Source organism: Rhipicephalus microplus, chromosome 3, assembly GCF_043290135.1.
Source record: "Rhipicephalus microplus isolate Deutch F79 chromosome 3, USDA_Rmic, whole genome shotgun sequence".
NCBI lineage: Eukaryota > Metazoa > Arthropoda > Arachnida > Ixodida > Ixodidae > Rhipicephalus > Rhipicephalus microplus.
In genome coordinates, this window is record NC_134702.1 from 76,857,907 (window position 1) to 76,881,735 (window position 23,829).

At 45.3% G+C, this 23,829-nt stretch overlaps 1 protein-coding gene across 3 annotated transcripts in view; it reads right to left on the reverse strand.

Moving 5' to 3' along the window:
• Window positions 1-1,662: 1,662 nt before the first annotated feature.
• LOC119160781 (uncharacterized) overlaps window positions 1,663-23,829 on the reverse strand; it is an 83,369-nt gene continuing 61,202 nt past the window's right edge. For 2 of the 3 annotated variants that reach the window (XM_075889856.1, XM_075889854.1), the window contains exons 14-18: window positions 17,014-17,153; window positions 15,287-15,505; window positions 14,507-14,761; window positions 9,940-10,149; window positions 1,663-2,246 (exon numbers count right to left, since the gene is read on the reverse strand). In XM_075889856.1, coding sequence (XP_075745971.1) covers window positions 2,017-2,246; window positions 9,940-10,149; window positions 14,507-14,761; window positions 15,287-15,505; window positions 17,014-17,153 — 1,054 coding nt within the window. In that variant the 3' untranslated portion in view covers window positions 1,663-2,016. The remainder of the gene's footprint in view (window positions 2,247-9,939; window positions 10,150-14,506; window positions 14,762-15,286; window positions 15,506-17,013; window positions 17,154-23,829) is intronic. The other variant, XM_075889855.1, reaches the window with a different exon arrangement.

Below are 23,829 nucleotides of genomic sequence, written 5' to 3' on the forward strand. Positions count from 1 at the left end.
AGTTAGTCGCAGTGCCCCTAGCCCATGCGTGACAGTGACAAGTGACTCTCGGCGCCCAATGCTACAAGACTGCAAATGCATGGCTGTGTGGTGGTGGCCTTTTTTTTTTTTAAAGAAAAATCGGGGGAAATCATGCACTGGCTTAGGCAGCAGCGGCCATCAGTACAATGCGGCAGAACATCGGATACGGCACAAGCCGATGCAACAACAGGCGAGGGCAACTGCTGGCATCGCGAGCGCAGTATTAAGACCATTATGAGAGGTACCTAAAAAAACTCGAGTAAAATTAAGAGGATTGACCACTCAAGCACCTTCAAAACACCGCGAAAAATACTACAAAGAGAAAAGCGAGCTACTGACACGCATCAAAAGGAAACCAGGCAAATTGTCACCAATCAATGTTCAGAAATGCTGCAACCGAAATGGCCGGGGCACCCTCACTTCACGCTACTGTTCCAGCCACTCAGCGTAAACAAGTGCCTGCGTCCCTTGAGGCTTTCTATTAACCATTCAACAAAGTGGCGGCCTGGACGGTCAAAAAAAGAATATAATATGGCTTAAGAATACACAAACGAACGGGAACAATAAAACATTGGACGCCTCTCGCATCTCTTTTATTAGCTGCACCCCGCAAGAGCTACACAGTACAATGTGTGAGAAGTGGACACCGTAAGCCAAATGCTACGTACAATAAACAAAACAATAGAACCGCACACAGGACATATCATTACACGCACACAAACATACGAACGACGCAGAATATGCTGAAAAACTTTGCACATCGTAAAAGAAGTAGGTTGAACAAGCAAATATGCTGGCACGAAGCAAATAAGAAAAAGCACTTCGAACGAGACGCTGCACTTTGAATGCGTACAATGCAAATGACAAACAAGAACGGCACGGTGCAATGTTCCCTATAGTATCTCTACTAATGCACGAAACTAACACACACCAACAAAACTGCACTGGACGCCGCTACGAGCCTATACAAGACAAATGCGCACACACAGACACAAATACAGGCTGCGTTGACCTGCGCAGCCCGAGTGAAGTTTTCCTCTCCCTCCAACAAACAAGACTGCAAATGCGGGGCCGTCGATCCCAAAGTAACAAGACTCGACAACACTTTGGGAGGAGAAAAACCACTGGATGGCTACAAGGGACAGCATACAGAAGAACGGTATACAAATAAAAAAAAGCGCAGCCATTTTTTTTCTCACTTTGTACTTCAGCTGTGAAAAATAGGAAATTTTATAACAGAACTTTATAGAAAGAAGACAATCAGCCAAGAAGAAACCCATTAAATTAAGGTGCCCTCCCAAGTAAGGCAGGATACACTAGACTCCTGCAATGCAGCCTTATAGAGGAATATATAGAACAGCAAGAAGTTCCAAAGTAACTCACACAGCATGCAGTTTGTATGTGTTCTTGGAACGCCACTCCTTCCTTTTGTATGCAGCATGCAAACAATCTGAACGACGAAAGTAAGTTAACACAAACGGCAATAACAGCGGGGAAAAACTACACACAACATCTACTGTAAGCTCCTCGCACGACATACATTAGTCGTACCTCCACGTCTCGCCATCATCATCAACAGCACCTGAAGGGAAGTGCGCAAGTGGTGGTACACTTCAGCAGTGCTGCTTCACTCAAACCACCTTTCACCCCGACCATTTTGAACACGTACACAAGCCGCCGCAAGAACATAGAATAAAATTAAATCAAAGGAAGCACTGCCTTCCTCATACGTTCCACAGCATTTGTCTCCTAAGTGGCACTGGGTCACATGATGCAGAAGGGAGAGGAGGGTGCTTTGGCAAAGGAAGTAGGGGAGTGGGTTGGGGCAACAGGTTCACCAGAGAGGCACCCTACATCCTCAGACGCCCTCCGGAAGGGCAGAATAGTGTGTCGTCTGCCACGACGAGTGCACGGGCTATTGCGTAGAGGAGACTATAGCCGGCACAAAAAAAATGTTCCGGGAGAGAGAAAGTGCGGCGGGTGGTGGACAGGTGCTCAATTCTTGACGGCCGTGGCCTGCTGCTGCTGTCGCTCGACCTCCTCGACGAGCAAGGCCTTCTGGTGAGGCACAGGGGGCAAGGTGGGCTGGTAGAGCACGTCACTGTGGAACCACTTAGCCAGATTGGCGGCAGGCACTCCTGTTGCTGCAGCGGCTGCTGCCGCTGCTGGCACAGCGGGCCCACGGAGGGGGAGTCCGCCGGGCACCATGCCAGCACCCTTGATATCTGCATGCAACAAAGCAAGACATGAACGGCGTTGGTACATTGAAGTATTACTGCTACATAAGGAGAGTTTCAGCCAAGAATATGCAAATTACTGAACTAAACTGAGCTAGACAACCCAAATGACTTAAAATAAAAGTGTCCAGTTCACAGAAGATTCCTCAGGGTCTCTCAGTGTAACTGTACTTGCAAAATTGAAGGTCAACTCGAAGGCAAGTAGACTACCTATAAAAAGGAGGAGGAGGAGGAGGCAAGTGCATGCCACAACGAAAATAATAAACGTTGCTTGCTGCACTGGCTCATGTCCTTACTATTGTTAAATCTTGGTAATATGCACCCCCTTGAATGTACTAACTGTTAGAATACAGCTACAATATATTCTGGCCAGTGTCTCGAAGCCTAATGCATTCAATTACCACTTAAGTATTGGCGCGTCCTCTGTCTATCAGTGCACACCATATTGACTCACATCCACCAACATGACAGTATGCCGCACCAGTTCGTCTACCTTTCTGGTAACTTCAGAGAAGAGTCATCCAGCTATATCGAGGCTTCAGTCCACCTGAGGGGATGCTTTCACATACGAGCACCAGAATGGAAAGTATGATGTCTGACACTGATAATTGTGCCAGCGCAACTTGTTGAAAACAACTCCATCAGCATGCGCATTGTCAGCTACCTGCTCGGCCACGCATGTGGTGCAGTGCAGTTCCAAGCTTACTGCATCTTAATAGGCATGAGACAGTCACAAATGGTGGCGTTGCTGTTACTGGCTCAAACGCGGACACTCAAGTGCATGGCGTGGGCAGAGAAACCTTGTTGCACCAGGACTATAGCACCAAACACGTGCATACAGTACAGCAAGTGCGGCGCTCCTGTAATTGTACTGCACACTTATTAGGTTACGACACTATGGCCCTGTGCCTCCATCCACTGCTGTCTTGTGCAGAAATGATAGGGCATCACAGAGATGTTGAGTGCCCATAACTTGCTTGTTGCCCCATTGTCAGAACAAGCTATTCGCTACACCCATGCATGGTCTGAAGCGAAGTGGTATGAAGAACACCCTCATGGCAGATGCACATATGGCACAGCAAGCGGCCAAGAATGATGGAACAAGCCAAATAGGCGACATGTTGAATGCAACTAATAATGTGATTCACACTACTGCAGAAATTTTCAACAAGGCTGTTTTTGCTCAGATGCAGATCGTAGAACATGACACACCTGTTCACCTTTCCCAACAAGTACAAATGAAAAAACTGTTCCATCTAGTACAGATTCACACACACATTGCGGCAAGTTGATGATGATGAGTGCTTTTTAATGGTGCAAGGGCCAATTGATGGCCAAAGTGCACCATTTCAATAGTCTAGAGATATGAACAATGATATGATGTGTGGCTGTAAAGGGGCCTTAAAATTCCTCGTGTTAACGCGGGTTACAACATTGAAGTAATAAAAGCATGGCAGTAGTGTGAAATATGTGCTGTGAAAATGGATGGAAATGTCACGATATTAATATCATGGAGGAGATGTAGTCATCGCAGCCACGACCACGGTACCGAGGTCGTGCTACGGATGGCCTTGAAATATCGGGTGAAAGCCATGCACATCTTTTAAAAACATGAGAAGTGTATGTAGTTTAAAAAGCGGATCCCTACCGATGAGCATCCCAGGGTGTAGTGGGAGCTGCTGTTGGTAGGGCAGTAAAAAATGCTTTTTCCTTAGAGCATCAAGCTCGTTGCACTGGACGAGAATGTGGAGAACCGTAAGTGGTTCTCCACATCTCTCACAATATGGTGGATTGCCGGTAGACAAGAGATATGAATGTGTAGAGTATGTATGTCCTGTTCCAAGCCTTGTTAGTGTTACTTCTGTGTGTCTTGATTTCGATAGTGGCGGCCAATAACCTAATTGTGGCTTAATAGCATGGAGTTTATTGTCTGTGTGTTTATCCCACGTGCTCTGCCAATACCCCCTGAGCTTTCGTTTTAGAGAAGGTTTTAGGTCAAGTGCAGGGATTGGTATTGATGCATTGTGAGTGGTGTCGTTGGCGGCGGCCAATACGTTTCCTTGTATTTCACGGTGCCCTGGAACCCAGCAGACAACGACGTGCTGTTTTGATGTGTACAGTGTGCACAGAAGTGAGTAAAGTGACACCAGCACGGGGTTCTTGAGTTTTTTTAGGAGTTTTCAGGGCTTTTACCACGCTTAGGGAATCTGTGTATATTACCGCCTTTTGCAATTTTATCTGTTTGATGTGTTTTAAGACCGCCACTATTGCGTAAGCTTCTCCTGTAAAAATGCTTGCATCAGGATTAAGAATGCCGGCATCGGAAAAGAATTGGCCTACCGCAGCATATGACACAGAAGTGTTTGGCTTTGACGCGTCGGTAAAGAACTCGGGATATGTGTGTTTATGTTGTAGTTCTAGGAAGTATGTATGTATGTATGTATGTATGTATGTATGTATGTATGTGTGCAAGTGGTGCGTGCTTCGCGACTTCAACAAAAGAGACATCATAGTCTATAAGCTGCCACTGCCACGGTGGCAGATATGTTGCAGGAGCCAGCAAACTGTGTTTGAGAAGAGGCACATCTGTTTTTTCGGCCAGGCCCCTCACACGGAGCGCGTAGGGCTGCCTAATCGAAGGACGGTTTTCGAACAAGCCAGAACAAGACAAATCATTAATTGTGAAATGGGAAGGGTGTTTCTTGTCTGCCCTCACCTTCAAAAAGTACAAAAAGGACAGGAAACATCTTTGTAGGTGGAGCGACCATTCATTCGAATCCACGTACAAGCTCTCCACAGGGCTAGTACGGAAAGCATCCGTAGAGAGGCGAATGCTTAGATGGTGGACGGGGCCGAGAATCTTCAAAACTGATGGTGTTGCCAACCGATAGATTATAGCACCGTAATCGAAGCGTGTGCATATAAGGCTCCTATATAAATTCATCAGACATTTCGTGTCACTACCCCATGTAGTGCGTGACAACACTTTCAAAATGTTCATCGTTTTTAAGCACCTGTCCTTTAAATACTTGATGTGTGGGATGAAGGTTAGTTTAGTGTCTAATATGAGACCAAGAAACTTGTGCTCGGTCTTCACTGACAGAGGTTGACCATGCAGGTCAATGTCGGGGTCAGGATGGATGCCCCTTTTTCGGCTGAACAAGACACAAGTGCTCTTTTGTGCGTTGAGTATAAAACCATTCTCATTTGCCCATTGAGATATCTTGTTCAACCCTAGTTGAACTTGACGTTGGCACATTGAGATGTTGCACGATTCGTAACCAATCTGCACATCGACATAAAAAATATTAGGTGGGAGAGACAGGCGAAAGGAATTCATTTTAAATATGAAAAGTGTGCAGCTCAATACACCTCCTTGTGGCACTCCTGTTTCTTGGACAAATGCTCGAGATAGGACAGTGCCAACTCGCACACGGAATGTACGGTTGGACAGGTAGCTTTCGATAATTGTTAGCATTCTACCCCGCACACCTAAATGTGACAGGTCTCGCAATATGCCAAAGCGCCATGTAGTGTCATATGCCTTTTCTATATCGAGGAACACAGAAAGAAAAAATTGCTTATGAACAAAAGCGTCGCAAATCTGTGCCTCGATACCGACAAGGTGGTCAGTGGTGGACCGAGCCTCTCTAAACCCACACTGGTATGGGTCAAGTAGGCCATTAATTTCAAGGAAGTGCATCAGGTGCCTGTTAATCATTTTTTCGAAGACCTTGCAAATACAGCTGGTTAATGCTATTGGCCTGTAGCTGCAAACTGAGGTCGGGTCCTTGCCTTGTTTGAGAATTGGGATAATGATAGCTTCCTTCCAGGTTGAGGGTAGCTCGCCACAAGACCACATCGCATTATACAGAGAGAGGAGAGCTTTCTGGGTTTCAGTGGGCAGGTGTTTTAACATTTCATATGCCACACGGTCCGGGCCTGGGGTAGATTAATTGCAGCAGGTAAGTGAGGCTTGTAGTTCAGCCAAACAAAAAGGTTCGTTGTATGCCTCATGTGTTGTGGGCTTGCGCTCTAATCTGTTTTTCTATGGCGGTTTTGTATCATCGGAAGGCTTCACTATAGTGTGTTGAGCTGGAAACCTGTTCGAAGTGCGCCCCAAGAGTGTTTTCCTGGTCTTCCAAGCTCTCCCTTTGTGTGTTCACTATAGGAAGTGTGTGTACTTGTCTTCCTGCTACCTTACTAACCGTGTTCCAGACTCTCGCCTCATCTGTGTACGAATTAATGCCCGATAAAAATTTATGCCAACTTTCTCTTCTCGCCTGTCGGCGCACCCTCCTTCCTTGCGACTTGATCTTCTTAAAGTTTATAAGATTCTCGGCTGTAGGCGAGTCTCTAAGCAACTTCCATGCCTTATTTTGTTCTTTGCGCGCATTACGGCAATTATTATTCCACCATGGGACTCGTCATTTGCCTGACGGTCCACATGTTTGTGGTATACATTTCGTTGCAGCATCAATCGAAAATGCTGTCAGGTAGCTCACAGCAGCTTCTACGCTTAACCCCTCCATGTTAGTCCAAGTTAAAAGAGTCATTTTTTTTATACTGTTCCCAACCGGCTTTGTTGGTGAGCCATTTGGGAACCTGTGCAGGACATATATTTGTTATTGGTGTGCTGATAACGATAAAAAAATGGTCACTGCCGTATGGATTATTAATGACTTTCCATTTAAATAGAGGCAGGAGTGATGGAGATGTTATGCTGAGGTCTACGGCTGAGTACGTATTGTTAGCTATGTTGTAATATGTTGGCTCTTTCCGATTCAGAAGGCACGCACCGGAAGAAAAAAGAAACTGTTCAATCAGGCGACCTCGCCCATCGCAGCGAGAGTCACCCCATAAGCTACTATGAGCATTAAAGTCCCCTGGGACGAGATACGGTTCTGGAAGTTCTGCCATCAGCGACAAACTCTTGTTTAGTCAGTTGATGGTGTGGCGGTATGTATATACTGCAAATTGTTACCAATTTGTTGAAGATGGCAACTCGGACAGCTACTGCTTCCAGGGATGTCTGAAGGGGTAAACGTGTACAGGCTGTTCCTTGATCAACAATTATGGCAACACCACTGGATGAGGCGACAGCATCATCTCGGTCTTTTCGAAAGATAACGCAATTTCGAAGAAAGTTAGTGTGTCTTGATTTTAAGAGTTTCTTGCACACACAGCACTTTTGGTGTAAGTTTGTGTAGAAGTTCTTGGATATCGTCGAGGTTCCTCAGTAGGCCGACGTTCCACTGTATAATATGTGTCATTTTAAAGATGTGTGGTGCTGTGTGTACAAGTGTCACTTCAGGTTACAGGGCCTTTTGGGGCCCCGTAATTCGACGTGTTTCTTTTCCCGTCTATGCTTCTCCTGGACAGTTTTCGTGGGTGCCTTTTAGACCGCGTACGAGATGAACTAAAGAAGCTGCGCACAGATCTAGCTGTGATTCCGGGTGGCCTCGCATTGATACTGCAGCCTTCGAACGTGTCCTTGAAGAAGCCTTTCAAGAACAATTTTCGAATGCTGTACACCACCTGAATCACTGGAGGACAACATCAGTTGACTCCAGGTGGTAAGATTAAGGGGCCGCCTGTGGAAATGCTGTGCGCTTGGATCGTGGAAGCGTGGCAGGTACCGTAATTACTCGAATCTAACGCACACCTTTTTTCCGATTAAGCGAGTTCATAACTCGCATGCGCGTTAGAATCAAGTACGAACAAAAAAATTACGGTCAATCTATTGCCATCGGCAGACCGAAATGGCCGCCACCTACGTGCGTCGGCCATTTCTGCCTAAGTGTTTCCCATGTGCGGCACTTCGTACGTGTGCCGAGGAGTTCGTCATCTAGTAGTGCATTAGCATGGACGGCATGGAAGGGCCGACTCCAAAAACTCGAGTGGACCACGATGCCGCTTTTAAAAAAAAGTCATCGCGTGTGCAGAAACGGACGGAAATCGGGCCGCATCCTGATCGTTAGGAGTTCCCGAAACGTGCGTGCGGGGCTGGGGGAAACAAAAGCAGAAGATTGTCGACAGCAAAGCTTCACGCAAAAGCTTCAGTGGAACACAGCAGGGTCGGTTTCCGAAATTGAAGAGCTGCTCGGCGAGTATGTGCTTGAGCAGTGAGCGGCACAGCGGCCTGTGACGACAGAACTGACGACAGAACAATCGAGGGCGCGGTAGAATCGAGTAAATACGGTACTTTCCGACGAAGTCTTCAGAAAAAGCTTTAAAACTACGGGTATCTCGAATGCACTGGATGCGAGGAAGGATGGCACGTTGTGGGGTGCGGATGATTGGGGCACCGAAAACGAATCCCCACTTGGGGAGGATAAATGTGTGCTCTCCGACTCGGATTCCGAATAGGGAAAAGGAGGAACACCTACGACTTTTGTGTAAATAAATTTTTTATGTGTGTGCGCAGTTGACGGCTCTTGCTTGTTCATTAAAAGGTACGCAAGTATGTTTCTTAAGCTTATGCTGAATTAATTGGTAAACGATAAAGTCCCCTTTTACTTGACAAATGTGCAGATTTAAAGCGCAAAAACTGAGTCGAAAAAATTTGAGAATTTTACCCAGATAATTAGCGCAACCTTAACTTCGAGCCGAATTTCCTGAAGAAAAAAAAAGTGTGCTATTTATGCAAGTAAATACGTTATTCAGATGAGAAACCAATCATGCTAACCGCAGTTCCGTTTGAACAGCAATTCCATTTTAGAGACTTCCGTTTACTGATGTTGAATCCCAATGGCAGAGTTGGAGCATCTGATGGACTGAGCGAGCACTGGACTGGCGTACAGCAACGCTTCCGAATCCATGACAAACAAAATCCGTGCCGCCAGAGCAAGCATAAAAGTAAGGACGAAGCAGAAGTCATTAAGTTGCCCAGAATACCTTGCATGGAGGTATTTTATTCCGGTAATTCCGCCATAAAATTCTGTTGAATTACCGCTCGTACATAGTTGTTTCAGTGTCCATGACACAATCTGATGAGGTGCTCGTGCTGGAACTGCAGCTTTGCGACATGGATCCGTCGCCAAAACATGCGACTGCGGCGGCACCACCAAGCGGGCGAACGTTTTAAAGGGAGCGTGTCATGCCAAGTTCTGGTCCACTTCGCCAATTTCAGCAGAGCAACTTATCCTGCTTCTTGAAGTTACTCCCGCTCTGAAGCTATTGAAACTCTCATTGGAACAATACGACTCCTGCCTTCACTCTGCCACTGAAACACATTTGCTCCAAAGGGAGCAGAAAAACTTGCTCAGACTCCGCCATAGCAATTTAAAACGAGAGTCTACTCTAGACAAATCTCGGTGGTGATTATAGCTTATACAAATTTGGGATGATAAACCTTTTTCTCTGGTCCTTGCCGAGACAAGCCCTAAATGTACTGGAGTGAAGGTGTTGCGCACAGATTTATAACCTACATCATTTCTAACCAGCCATATTTGAAACAAAAACACGTCCTGTGGCAGCAAAACTCTCTGCAATCATGTGCGGGCATGCATGCCTTGCCATTTGGTTTGGTTTTACCACTACACTGGTGTTATGCAGAGGTCTGTTATATTTTGAAGTGTCTATCAATGTTGCACTGTGGCTTGACTGTTTTACTGTAAGAAGCCTCACAATATCAAGTGAAGCCGCCAGAGCAGCATTTTGTCGCTAGTTATAAACTCACCACGCTGTCCTGTGGCATTGGGCACAAAGGTGTGCGCTGGGGAAGGGTGCAAGGCGGGTGCAAAGGGTCCCACGGCTGGAGGGGCAGCGGCACCCGAGAGCAGGAACTGCTGGAATGCCAGTGGGTGGAGACCCTGGGCCAGAGCTTGCTGCAGCATCTCAACCGAGGTGCCACGCCCACTGCCGCCAGGCATGCCTTTCATTCCGCCAGCTGCACAACGAAACAGAGCACCACGGTCAGAGGAAGTAGATGGCATTTGGATTCGGTGCTAACACTGCATAATGCTTGATCAATGATCATTCTATGCACTGCTCACAGTCACAGGCCTCGAGCATGCGAAAATGGCACAATGCAGCTATGCTCAGCTTGCATGGCAATTTTCCCTTGACACGAGCTCTCATAATGGAAGCGGCTTTTCACAGACTGCACTTTGGGAACAGACGTGCACACAGGCTACAGTCGCGCACAAAATTAACTTGCACAAACAAGCTAAAAATATTACGTTCGGGACTAGGTGCCTGTGACAAAAGCTGCAAAGCTGGTTATCAGCACTCTCCTGTTCCCTCCTCTGCTCCACCAAAGTAGTGTCAGCTGCGAGCACTCGTAGCATTGGGGGCTCCAAATGCCCAATGCTCAAAGATTACACGAATGTCTCAAGCCCCAACCATATGTACATATGTATATGTAACCTCAGCATGTGGCTTGCCTTCTCCCTCCATAAAAATGCAGGGAGACTACTACGAGTATCTACCACAGCTGAGGTTTACAGCCGCCACGGAGGCAGCATCGGTCATAGATGTCGTACCAATGACAGCATAGAGAACTCTAAGCTTATTATTACTGCTTTTCATAGCTCCACAAGGAATGCATTCAAAGACTGCATTGCACTACGAGGAACCCCTGTCCACTGTAGTAAATTGGGCAGCACCACAGGCATCCAGTAAAGGAGACATCATAAAATTGCACACTGCCACCCCTGTGATGGCGACGACACTGAACCCTCTGATGGGAGAATGTTGCCAATGTGGTTTTGTATTTGAAGAAAACGGGCAATTTTAGAACTCACCATATTAGAAATAAGGTAAGAGTTATATTCCATTTCTTTTACAGGAAAATATAAACATTACATTTACTCAGACCTCTTAAAATTAAATGCTAGCCTATATGTTTTAAAAATAATTAAACTACCCTCCATGAAACAGTGCATGTTCAGTTTCTTTTGGCGTTGGGGCAGCCATCACGATGGCTGAGCTTCATGGAGTCCGCGGCATACAGCAACCGCAGATCATGTCCCGTGGATGCCTCCCGGATAGTCCAATATCGGCCTTGTCGCACTCGTGGCACGTTGCATTTTATGTTCTTTGAGTGTTGCATTAGAAGATTGTGCAAGGCTTTTCACGCATCATAAGTGATGCATTTGATTTGGCTGGCGATATCGTTGTTTGTAAAAGCAAGTGAATAAATGTACAAGTGTTTGGTTTGGCTGACGACATCTGTGTCCGTGTGATCGGAGAGCAATTGGTGCTCTATCTCTAAATATTCAAGTTAAGGGGAGATGCTACTCGAAAAACGATTTTCTTTAATAAGAGTCTGAATTTAACACAAATTGGCATGCTGATAGAGTTTTTTCTCCTCTTTTCAAATATGTCATTTATTTTCATGTAGATTGCTTGGTTTTCTTTCTGCAGGTCAGATACTACAAAATTATGGCCATTGTTATGCAACAATTCTGACCTATAAAAATTTGAGATAAAGCATGCAGATATAGCTGACTATGATCCTTTGGAACTGTAGAGTGCAAAAAACTATATAAATTTTGTGTGTAAAAAGGTGAAATACAATAATAAAATAGAAAAATTTACTATGGCTCTAGTTGCCAAGGGCTTTCAATGTTATGTAATTTTTGAAAAACATAATCAAGCAGCACTGACAATCTGAATAGATACTTGCACTCTATGGGCCTTCATCATGCTATGTGCAAAATTTCATAGAGGTATGACAATTCTAAGTATACGAACTAGCGTGTATAAGAAGCACAGATCACACAACTGCAAAGAAAGTTTGAAACCTTTTTTTTTATCACAGAGTTGTTAGAAATGCATAATCTTTGGCCATAATGTTCAACAGAACTTTGAAAAGTACTGCAAGTTACTAGAACTGTCCTGCAGCATAGGTTGTGCCCTCACGGTCCTTGCGAGCACTCTCTTCTAGCCGTGCCCTTTTCACTCCACGACGAGGGTGGGCCCTTGCTTCTGCTGTCAGACGCTCGGACATTCTCTTGATGCGCCTCGCATCGCGGGAATCGCTGAAAGTAACTAGATCTCTAGATGGCAGTATGTTGAGCTCTTCCAGGATGTGCTCGAAAGTAGCATGACCCTTGTTGAACCACAGGATTGCCATAGCTGCGGCAGTCTCGACAACCATTCGGGAGACAAACTTAGTCTTGGGGCAAAGTAGCCAAATTTTGCTGTTCAGGGATTCCGATGCGTTCTGGGTTTTCCCTTTGATGCATCGAGCAAGGAGCTCATCCGTTAGCCGCTTATAAATGGGCAAAACAGCCAATTCCTGTGCTTTTGTCAGGAGAGGTGTGTGGCGTGGTGCAGGTTCACCAAGTGCTTCAGCGCGTTGATGTTTGCACCACGACTGTTCCTGCAGGGCAAAACTTGTGGCTGCCAGCATTGTCAGTAGAGCATGAGTGGAAGTACGAAGCCCATACTACAGTGTACATATCCCGTACACTCCCCCTGTTGCTTGTTATGGCAATCTGATAGTATGTTTGGAGCTTCTGAATGGCTGGCTCTCATTTTCTGCCCTCGTGGTAATGGCACATGCAGCTTCCGTAGCGCGGTGCCAAGTCTCTTGGCCACATGATTAGTGCAGTCTTCTTTTTCTATATTGACAGCACCATAGACTTGACTCTGCAACTGCACTATATGCTTTGCTGTCACCGTCACTCAAGAATGTCATAAAATGCAGTGGGGTGTCATAAGTCAATGTTCTCTGCCAAATGCGCATTGCAGCCTCCGTTTCCATGGCATGGGAGGAACAGTCTGCATTTTTTTCACAGACTGGGCCATGGAATGCCTGCCACACTTCCTCGTCTGGGCCCATATCTTTGTGCCTACAGCATGTCAGGCAGTAATTTGATATGACCTCGAAGTCTAAGCAGAGGCCAGTATCTAAGGAGATAACTGCGCCAATTCCGTTGTGGCTTTTGTGGCCCCTCTTCTGCCAAGTGCCGTCGAACATAACAGCCACATCAGTTTCGCCTGCTACTTCTTTCGTCAACTCTCTGGATTGGCGCAAGTTTTCACTCACAGCTGCCATGGCAGCGGTGTGCACCTTCTTTGCTATCTAAAAAAATCTTCGGTGGTGCATTGGCTTTGGGAGTCCAATAATGGAGCAAAATCTCGACAATTGCTCAAGCCCAATGCCGACAGCGCGTGCAGCCACCACCGCCTTCACATTTACAGCGAAACTATCTCGGGAGCTCCCACTGTCGTACCGTTGGCTCATTCGGCTGCTGGCGTCCGCCGTAACACGGAGTGACGTATAGGAGCATGAAAGAACAGTCGCTGAGCATTCGCTGTTTTCGCAATGAAGTTCGAGGAGCGACGAAAGTCCCTTGCGCTTTACTGCCGGCTCCCGAACGGCAAGTTTTTGAATAACGCAAGCAGGACATGCCGCACCTGCCACAAGTGCCGTCAGCAAGAGGGTGTCGCACAAAACTGTCGTTGCACAAACCTCATCGCGCTGTCTTTTCGTCTTTTTCGAAGAAGCCGAGCTTCTTTTCCGAAGCACTGACGAAAGAAAGCACAGCGTCAATCCCTTCATCGCAGCCACTGTCGCTCGCGCACTCGTCGATGCCGCCGTCAGGCCTAGCACACATAGGCGCGTTCTCGTTCGTTGCCGTCGTTCGGGGCGCTTAACGCCGCTTTCCCTTGAACTTGTGCTTCGTTCGAAACTTCTGCGGTCTCACGTTGCACTTTTTTGGGCTTGTCATCGCGGAAATATGCGTAGACGCGCAGAAAAGCAGACGGACCAAATGCCGATGGCCGCCACCAACACAGCTGACAATGACTCTGTAGCCAATGGCGATGCGGCTTAGGGTGCCGCGCGTTTCAAACTGCTCAAACCACGTGATAAAAAGGCCTTGTTTTTACTTTTTTTCTTGCCCACGTACGAAACTGGCGGTCGTCGGAGCTGTAAGAAGAAGGCCGGACGCAACTTTCCCAACCGATCGCGATGGCGGGCGGCACTGCGACGGGGAGCAGCGCGCAGTCAAAGATGGCCAATATCGGCGCAAATTCACGAAATTTTGAGCCACCGCGATGCCTTCATACACATTTTTTTGCATTTTGCGGTTCGAATTTAGTTTTGAATTTTCACAGATGAAAGAAGAAGGTTTGAAGATTACAATGCAATAAAAATCAGAAATACGAGAAATTTCGCTAAAAATGCGATTTTTCGACTCGCATCTCCCCTTAACCTCTTATGATGAGCTTTTGTTTCAGTTGCGAACCAATCAGAAAGAAGGTGGGTAATGGTTTCGGACCGAACACCCCACCTCTGCACTGACCGTGGTGGGCACGGGACGCAGCCATGGCGGCAGGTGTGGGAGCTGCTGGTGGAGCAGCTGTCATGCCTCCCGCAGTCCTCATCATGCCTGGCAGCTTGATGGTCGGGTGTCCCTGCTGCTGCTGCCTGACCATGCCCAGCACACCAGGTGGCGCCCTCTGCTGCTGCTGGATGAGGCGCTGCTGCTCAAACAGCTTGGCCATCATGTCCACCTCTCCAGTGCCTCGCATAAGGCTGCCCGCAGCTGAGTACAGCACAGGAAAGAGAGAGAGGGTCACATGCAGGTTTGAACAACCGGCCTCGCTGCATTTAATGCAGCTCACCTAAACTTTACCTCAACGCAAAGGGAAGCATTGTTGCATAAGCAACAACGCCGCTGCACATTGGTTTCCATCTCGAATAGCATACTACCTATACTGTGCGGGTATTTAGGTGTGCAAATAGCGGCCGACTGTCTTAGCGACATGCACTCTCCACAGCAAGTAAACGTACAAGGCATGGTGCGGACCGTGACCATAACATATCCTAATGTCGCCGAGCTGCGATATTGTATTTTTTTTTTCATTTTGGCCCACTTACAAGAATAGCCGATGCTGCAGAGGATGCAACATATAACCTATAGTACAGCAGCACAGCACCATAATCAAGTGAAGGCAGTGGGTTTTCACAAGGATGTAGCACCATTCCATGTATGGAGTACTGACTCGACTGGTGCAACACAAATGTGACACTGGTTCTATTACTTGAGGCAAGCAGGAGGTGAGCATACCCTGCTGCTGAGGTGGATGCTGCTGAATGAGCTTGGGGTTCTTCGAGTCTGACGAAGTTGGTGGCTGGGCAGCCTGGTTGCCTTTTATGATGGCCCTGCCAAGGGTGGGAGCACGAGGCACCGTGCCATTGTTAATTCGATGGTGCTGTTGCTGCTGTCTGGTAGTGCCATCGCTTGGTGTGGCTTCCCCGTTAGCTTTGGAGCCGCCTTTGTCAGAGGCTGCACAGTGCACAGAAAGCAGCGTGAACAAGCACTTCACATGAGAAGACATGCGCCAATACACTCAAACCTCTATATAATGAACCCAGATATAGCGAAGTATCGGTTATAACAAAGCAAATGAGAAATATTCTTCAAATAAATAGTCTTAGCAATACACCTTTATAACTAATCTTCAGATACGAAGAACTTATTTTCATTTAAGATGCAACTTCATTATAATGAGGTTTGACTGTACCAAGTGTACTAGAAGCTAACGAGAACATGCAAGATAGAACAACAGCACTGCCTTATCACCCTCCTCCTATGAGGACCCTGTACAACAACTACTGTTGAGGACCCTGTACAACAACTTCTGTTGAGGACCCTGTACAACAACTTCTGTTGAGGACCCTGTACAACAACTTCTGTTGAGGACCCTGTACAACAACTTCTGTTGAGGACCCTGTACAACAACTTCTGTTGAGGACCCTGTACAACAACTTCTGTTGAGGACCCTGTACAACAACTTCTGTTGAGGACCCTGTACAACAACTTCTGTTGAGGACCCTGTACAACAACTTCTGCTGAGGACCCTGTACAACAACTTCTGTTGAGGACCCTGTACAACAACTTCTGTTGAGGACCCTGTACAACAACTTCTGTTGAGGACCCTGTACAACAACTTCTGTTGAGGACCCTGTACAACAACTTCTGTTGAGGACCCTGTACAACAACTTCTGTTGAGGACCCTGTACAACAACTTCTGTTGAGGACCCTGTACAACAACTTCTGTTGAGGACCCTGTACAACAACTTCTGTTGAGGACCCTGTACAACAACTTCTGTTGAGGACGCTGTACAACAACTTCCTTGCATAAAAAAAAAGCGCAGGCAAATTTAAAACAGCATCTTGCACGAACATGTATGTACCGATACAGTTTATGCAAGCCCCAGAAAGCTAGCGACAAAATTTCTCACTAGATGATTTTTGCTACTGTGGCCAAGAAAACCACAACCAAAAAAACACTTACCATTGATTTATTGATATGTGGGGTTTAACGTCCCAAAACCACCATATGATTATGAGAGACAATGTAGTGGAAGGCTCCGGAAATTTTGACCACCTGGGGTTCTTTTAACGTGCACCCAATCTGAGAACACGGGTCTATAACATTTCCACGTCCATCGGAAGCGCAGCCGCCGCAGCCGGAAAAAAAAAACACTTCTGAAGCACTCCTACAGTTGTGCAAGCTATTGCATTTTTCTACTCATGCAAGCCTTTCAATACCTGCTGTTCCCGACCACAAGAATGTTTACAATGCCCAAGGCCAGTTTTGCGTAAGCAATACCTCAATACGGCATAAAGAAGCTTACAGGAACATTGCGCATCCGTGAAAATGAAATCGCGCATATTTCCGGCAATTGGGCCAACCACCACACACTCGATCTAGAATGCCTACATGCGCTACTGGCCCTAGCCTAAAACTGCACCCCGCACAGTACTCTACAAAAGAAATATGCACACACCTTTCGGGTCTTGACGCTCCATGTGCATTTTGCGCATCACTGATGTTGGTGTGAACGCCGCCATAGTGGGACTCAGGCCCTTGGATGGCGATGATCCCCTGTTCATGGCAGAGCCTTGTGTTGCGGTCGGCGAACGAGTCCTGCAATCCAGAGCACAAGAACCCGCTTGTCAGTGCACGGTCACGTGCAGCACAAGGAATTTGAACGCTAGCCAGTTTACCCCAAGAAACTTGAGTAAATTAGTCGTGTAAAGGGTAGAGGCTGTAATAACTCTGCTGAAGGCAAGTATTTTGCTCTAGCCCTGAATGAGTCTTTTGCAAACCTTATAATTTAGAAAGCTTGTACACTGAAACCCCCCGACAAAATTGCCCCTTACAGCAAAATAAGTGTTATATCTGAAAATTCGTTATATCTGAATTTCGTTATATCTGAAAATTCGTTATATCTGAATTTTTCTGACACTATATTTGCAACACTATATTCTAATACTATATTGCAAGACGTTTCTTAATCTATTTCGTTATAACTGGGTTGATTGATATGTGGGGTTTAAATGTCCCCAAAACCACATTACGATTATGAGACACGTCGTAGTGGAGGGCTCCGGAAATTTTGACACCTGGGGTTCTTTAACATTCACCCAAATCCTGAGCACACGGGCCTACAAAATTTCCACCTCCATCGGAAATGCAGCAGCCGCAGCTGGGATTCTATCCTGCGACCTGCGGGTCAGCAGCAGAGTACCTTAGCCACTAGACCACCACGGGGAGGCGTTTTTCACATGAAGTTTTGAGTGAACAACTGCCTTGTGACCATATTACAAGGAACAAAATACTTCTGTGCAGAGCGAGAGACACTCTTCACAAAGCCAACAGTACGCACAAACACATGGAAGTGTAGACAAGGTACTGTATTTACATGAGTGTAGGTTGACCTATTTTGTCTTACTTTCAATGTTGAAGTTTGAAGGTGTCGACCTAGAATCAAAACTAGTTTCAGTTTGTAAGATTTTCTGAAAAAAGGTCCCCGCCTATCTAGCTTTCTTGCACAGCTTTCAAGCACTGCCGTGAAGCCACCTCAGCACACCAGATTTTGAATTAATTTTTTTCCCAAACATCGTAAGTAAGTTTTTGAAAAATAAAATGTCTAATGTCAGGGGGAGGGGGTCGACTTACATTCGAGTTGACTTACAATCGTGCAGCTACGGTATTTCGCGAGGATAGTTCAGTGGTTCTGGCACATATTTTCATTGAGTTTGCCACCTCTTCCGACAGGGCGGTACTTGAATTGCCTTCTCTGCACCAATATTGAGTAATTTGGCCCAAGTTATTCAATTTTTTTTAACCTCCTATATTAAATTTTTACCATGAAAGGTGTTCAACGCTGCAGTAAGTGACATTTTGCTACATATGTAGTATTAGGGAATAATAAGTGTCGGGGTTTAACGTCTGAAAACCATAAAGCAGCCGAACCCCTCTATAGGAGACACAGATGTAAGAGACAAGTGGGTACAAGAGACACCGTTGTGCATGCATCAAAATCTGGCTTGATAACTCATAGGTGATGCCCTGCTAATAAGACACCAAAAATAAGGGCCAAGTATTGTTCCCCACTGCATGTCTCTTATGAAGCGATTCAGCTGTATTAGAAGAAACACTAATTTATTTATTTATTTAATAAAACCCTCACAGCCAGAGGCATTGAAGAGGGGAGTGGTTACAATAAACAATGTACAACAAAAAAGCAGATAAATGGTTTTAGTACACAAGCTTCTAAATGTACAGTTTTAGCTAGTCGTATTAAGGACAATTATAATGTTCTCAGACTGCTGATGATGATTTAGAAGACGTGCGAAAGATACAGGCATGTACGTAAAAAATGTAGTCATGAATAATGAAATGCATGAAAGGCTCTAAAAATTTCAACCACTTGAAATTCTTTAGCATGCACCTAAGTCTTAAGTAAACAAACCTAAAGCATTTTTGCCTCTCTAAAATGCAGAAACTTGATACCATGACCTTGGGGTCAGCAGTCTGGAATACACCGAAACAGCGATATAACAAACCCGGATATAACGACATATCGGTTATAAAGAAGTACCGTAATTACTCGAATCTAACGCGCACCTTTTTTTCGGTTAAGCAAGTTCACAAATCGCATGCGCGTTAGAATCGAGTACGGAAAAAAAATACGTTCAATCTATTGCCATCGGCAAATCCAAAATGGCCGCCCCCTACGTGCGTCGGCATGGCGCGTCAGCCATTTCTGCCTATGTGTTTCCCATGTGCGGCACTTCGTACGTGTGCTGAGGAGTTCGTCATCTAGTAGTGCATTAGCATCGACGGCGTGGAAGGGCCGACTCCAAAAACTTGAGTGCACCACGATGCCGCTTTTAAAAGAAAAACCATCGCGTGTGCGGAAACTGACGGAAATCGGGCCGCATCGCGGTCGTTCGGAGTTCCCGAAACGTGCGTGCGGGATCGGCGGAAACAAAAGCAGAAGATTGTCGACAGCAAAGCTTCACGCAAAGGCTTCAGTGGACCACAGCAGGGTCGGTTTCCGCAAATTAAAGAGCTGCTCGGCGAGTATGTGCTTGAGCAGCGAGCGGCAGAGCGGCCCGTGACAACAGAACTGCTCCAAGTGCGGGCTATGCAATTAGTCTTAGAAAAAGGTCTAATGTGGAGCCAGTTTAAAGCGAGCAGGTGCTGGCTAACTAACTTTATGAAGAGGAAAGGCTTTTCCCTCTGAAGGGGAACATGCATATGCGAAAAGTTTTGCGGAGGAGTACGATGAAAAGCTTCACAGTTTTCAGAGGTTCGTCCTAAACTTGCGGCGCAACAACGGCTACCTGCTTGGGCAAATCGGGAATGCCGATCAGACGCCTCTTTACTTCGACATGCCTGGCACCACAACCGTCGAAAAGAAGGGGGCGAAGCAAGTTCGCGTGCTGACATTGGTCCACGGTATAACTACAGTGACGGCAATGCTCTGTTACACGTCAGATGGGCACAAGCTTCGCCCATACCTCATATTTAAATGGAAGACGCTCCCGAAAGGAGTCGTTTTTTCGAGTGATGTGATCGTGCGGGCCAGCGAGAAAAATGGGTGCGCGTTGCAATCGATGTCTTACGTTTTTTTTTTTTTTCGCGGTGGAAATCGGGTGCGCGTTACAATCGAGGGCGCGGTAGAATCGAGTAAATGCGGTAATGAAAATGGTCTTGCAATAGATACGGTGTTAAGAATACACATTTATAACAAGTTTTCGGATATAACAAACTTGTTTTAGTGTAAGATGCAGCTTCATAACAATGAAGTTTGAGTGTAATGGTCATTAGACCACCATGGTGGGCCAGGAGCAATAAAAAAAAACTTCAGTGAAATATATAAAGAAATATGCACCACAGAAATATATTCACGGTTATGCATTGTGGAAGCATACATGAACAAATGCAAATACAAATTATATGACTGTGCTCCAGACAGCATGCTTGGAAAAGAATTGCTTCTCTAACTATACCCTCGTTACAGATAACGTTTGAATACAGTGCGCGAATTGCTTTAAGGCTTATTCAAAGCATCTATCTGAATGCTTACATTCAACTGCCCACCCGCAGGTTTGCGATCACCCTTAAAAGGGGCAGTGGGGAAAAATAGCGGCTGAATACGCGGCGATTTACTTACGCGGCGACTGGCTGCAGTGCTGACCTGAAGAGCAAAATTTGGGCACGGTTATTTACAACAAAGTTCAAAGTATCCCCAGCACACCTCATCTCTACACAAAAATACAATGAAAGTCAAAAGTAAAATTAAGTGAAGCACTGAAAAAATAACTTGCACGTACGAATGTCTTGTTCACAAGGGTACTGACTGACTGCTGCTAAGCAAAAAATTTTGCATACATATATATAAAATTGTGGTCTCTTATGGCCTAGCCCATATGCTGCATTATCAGTTTTGGCAATGAATTCTGTGCTAGGTGTCCATGCTGAAGAGTGATGGAGCACAAAATCTTGGTAAAGACGAGAAACGGACAGAAAAACAAATTTAAGCAATTAACTGATGCCAAATTTACACAAACCGTGCTCAAGTTGTTTTACATTATTGGAGTATTTTTGTGGTACCACGAGAAACGTATTAGGCTGGTCCTCGTGCAGTCAAATGTAACAATGGTTTACTCTAGGCTTGCGAGAATATTCGAATGCTTCGAATATTTTAACGAATAGCATATTTACTCGCATAATTTGTGCCCTCAAACAATTTGCGCACCCCTTATATTTGTCAGCTTTACTAAAAAAATTTCCTCGCACACTTTGCACTCCTCAACCCCCTCGAGCCAGCACACTGGCATGCGCACCTTGTTGAGAAAGCGAGAGCAGTCAAATGGGCTGCAAATGTGAAGTCCCTTCTGAGAGTTTCCCATAACTATGGACCCTAGAACTGTGTAACTAAATGCTCAAATTTGTAAACAGGTCACCGAAACTGCTCGAGCGTTTGCCTTCCTCTATCTCCCAATCTCTACGAATGCGAGAATGCACGCTCGCGTCAGGGCACGGACAACTTTCTGCAGCGGAGGCGTGCAAGGGTCAGTCGCACCAACTGTTCCCCTTGTTCTCTGTCCGAGCAGCAACGCACAGTTGGCCGATTTCTGAAGCTTAGGCTTCACCGTCTGGCCGATGAGTTTACAGTTCTCTTGCGATGGGCTGCAGTAATTCTATATGCAACAAAATTCAAGCTCGCCATTATAAAGTTCGCCAAAGAAAACAGGAACCGTGCCACCGCAAAGCGCTCCAAAGTGAAGTTCTTTACCGTGTAACGGTGCTTGCTTGCAAATACAAGTTTTGTGCCCTTTAAGACCTTTTCAGTTTCGTGTGAACGCTTAGGTCCTCCGGTATCATGTCGTGGGACCTAGTTCCTGCCAGCATAGCCGAGAAGAGCTTCAAGAAATAAAATGGGATATTCGAATGCGCTCGACGAAAGCAAGGACGATGCACTTTGGGAGGGCAGTGACAGGGGCCGCTACGATTCCCAGTCAAACCTCTCGATCAGCGATTCCAACTAGAACGCACCTGACCAGATCCGACTCTTTAAAGTGTGTGATAATTCTGCTAAATCAACAAAAGCACTTCATATTTCTGCCAATTAATCTTTTTAATGTATATACTGTGTGCATTAGCACTACTGCACATTTCGTATGAATTCGCGAAATTCCCACGCGATTTGCGCACCTTGTCCTCGGAGTGCCAAAATTGAAAAAAAGTGTAAATTATGTGAGTAAATGCGGTGGGTGTTTATCAGTCCACGTGTAATTGCCTGTTAAGGTGGTTTGCCAGCTGTGAAGCAGTTTTAAGCCACGAAAGAACTTAAATGTATATTAGCATGTAACCTTTGTAAAGGCAATTTCACTGCAGTGGAGGGGTGCTAAACAGTGAAAACACCTACCCAAAAAAAATTCTCACTGCCGCAAAGCCCCATTTCAAGTTTAAATGAAGATATTACCTTCACATCGATTCATAATTCTTCAAAGTTTAAAAGCTTGTTATACTGACTTATATGATCTTAATAAATTTTAAAATGAAACGTTTTACTGGTTCACAGCTGCATTCAACTGAAAGAAAATACTGCTCATATTCAAAGTTGCTTTGAATTCCCACGAACCCAAAAAATAGCCTTTGCGCAGGTCTTGCTTCAACTTTCAAAACATTGTGCAGGTTGTTAGGCCATCACTAGGCTTGTGCCAATATTTTAATGAATCATGCAGTATTCAAATTCACTTCTAACAGAATATAAATTATTGAAAATTTCGAATGATTCGAAATAAACAAATAAATATTAATTTGCATGTAACACCCGGTGAAAGTGGTTTCACTGCAGTGTAGGAGTGCTAAGCCATGAAAACATTCAGAATCAGTCCACGCTGCCGCAAAGCCCCACTTCAACGTTAAGGGGGCAGACTTGTCTCTGGGACCAAAAAGTGACAAAGAAATTCATTTTTTTGTAATTGACATGTTTGGTTTCTACAAGTATTTTTCTATCTTCAAATTTTCACACACCAGGAAGTGGTAATTTTTTTAATGTCATTCTAACAGTCCAGATTCTTGGTGCGGTTAACATGCAGAACCTGCAAAAAAATGGGCAACAGACTTCGAGGCTTCTTTACAATTTGCCGGCACCTGTGCTAGCTCTACTACGAATTTATGAGCACCTTTATAAGGATGCAAAACATGCACACCATGATTGTTGCTTTTTGAGGAAGCTGTGAGTTTTCAGTTTTTCACATTTTTCTCAAAAAAGTAAATTTACGACTCTTCAATTTTGAGGCCTCAATATCTATGCAGCTAGGGCAGGTACAAAATTCTTTTTGCAATGAAAACCTGTATGTGTGTAGAATGCATATATGGGGGCAGAATTCAGAGCACAAGCCTTTAATTATATACTAATGAAAATTGTAACACAATTTCAGCTGCTTTTGAATATGGATAGGTCATTTTGCTGTAAAATAACCAAGAAAGGCCTAAAAAAAACTCTTGCATACTTTCAATCCACAGTCAGTCTATGTTGGCGTATCTTAAATATCCCTTTTCATTAAGCACTTTTTTCAATGGTGGCCTTAAACAATTGGCGGTGAACTCAAGTTATCTCAGGAACAAGATGAGTGACAGAAAAACGTGATAAATATTTGAAATCAACAGAAAAAACTGCACAAGCCCATGCAGTTTGATCAAGATCACTGATGAAATAAAAAAAAAATGTCCAAGACCAGTCTGCCACCTTAAATGAAGGTATCTTCACATCGGTTATTTAATTAAGTTTAAAATC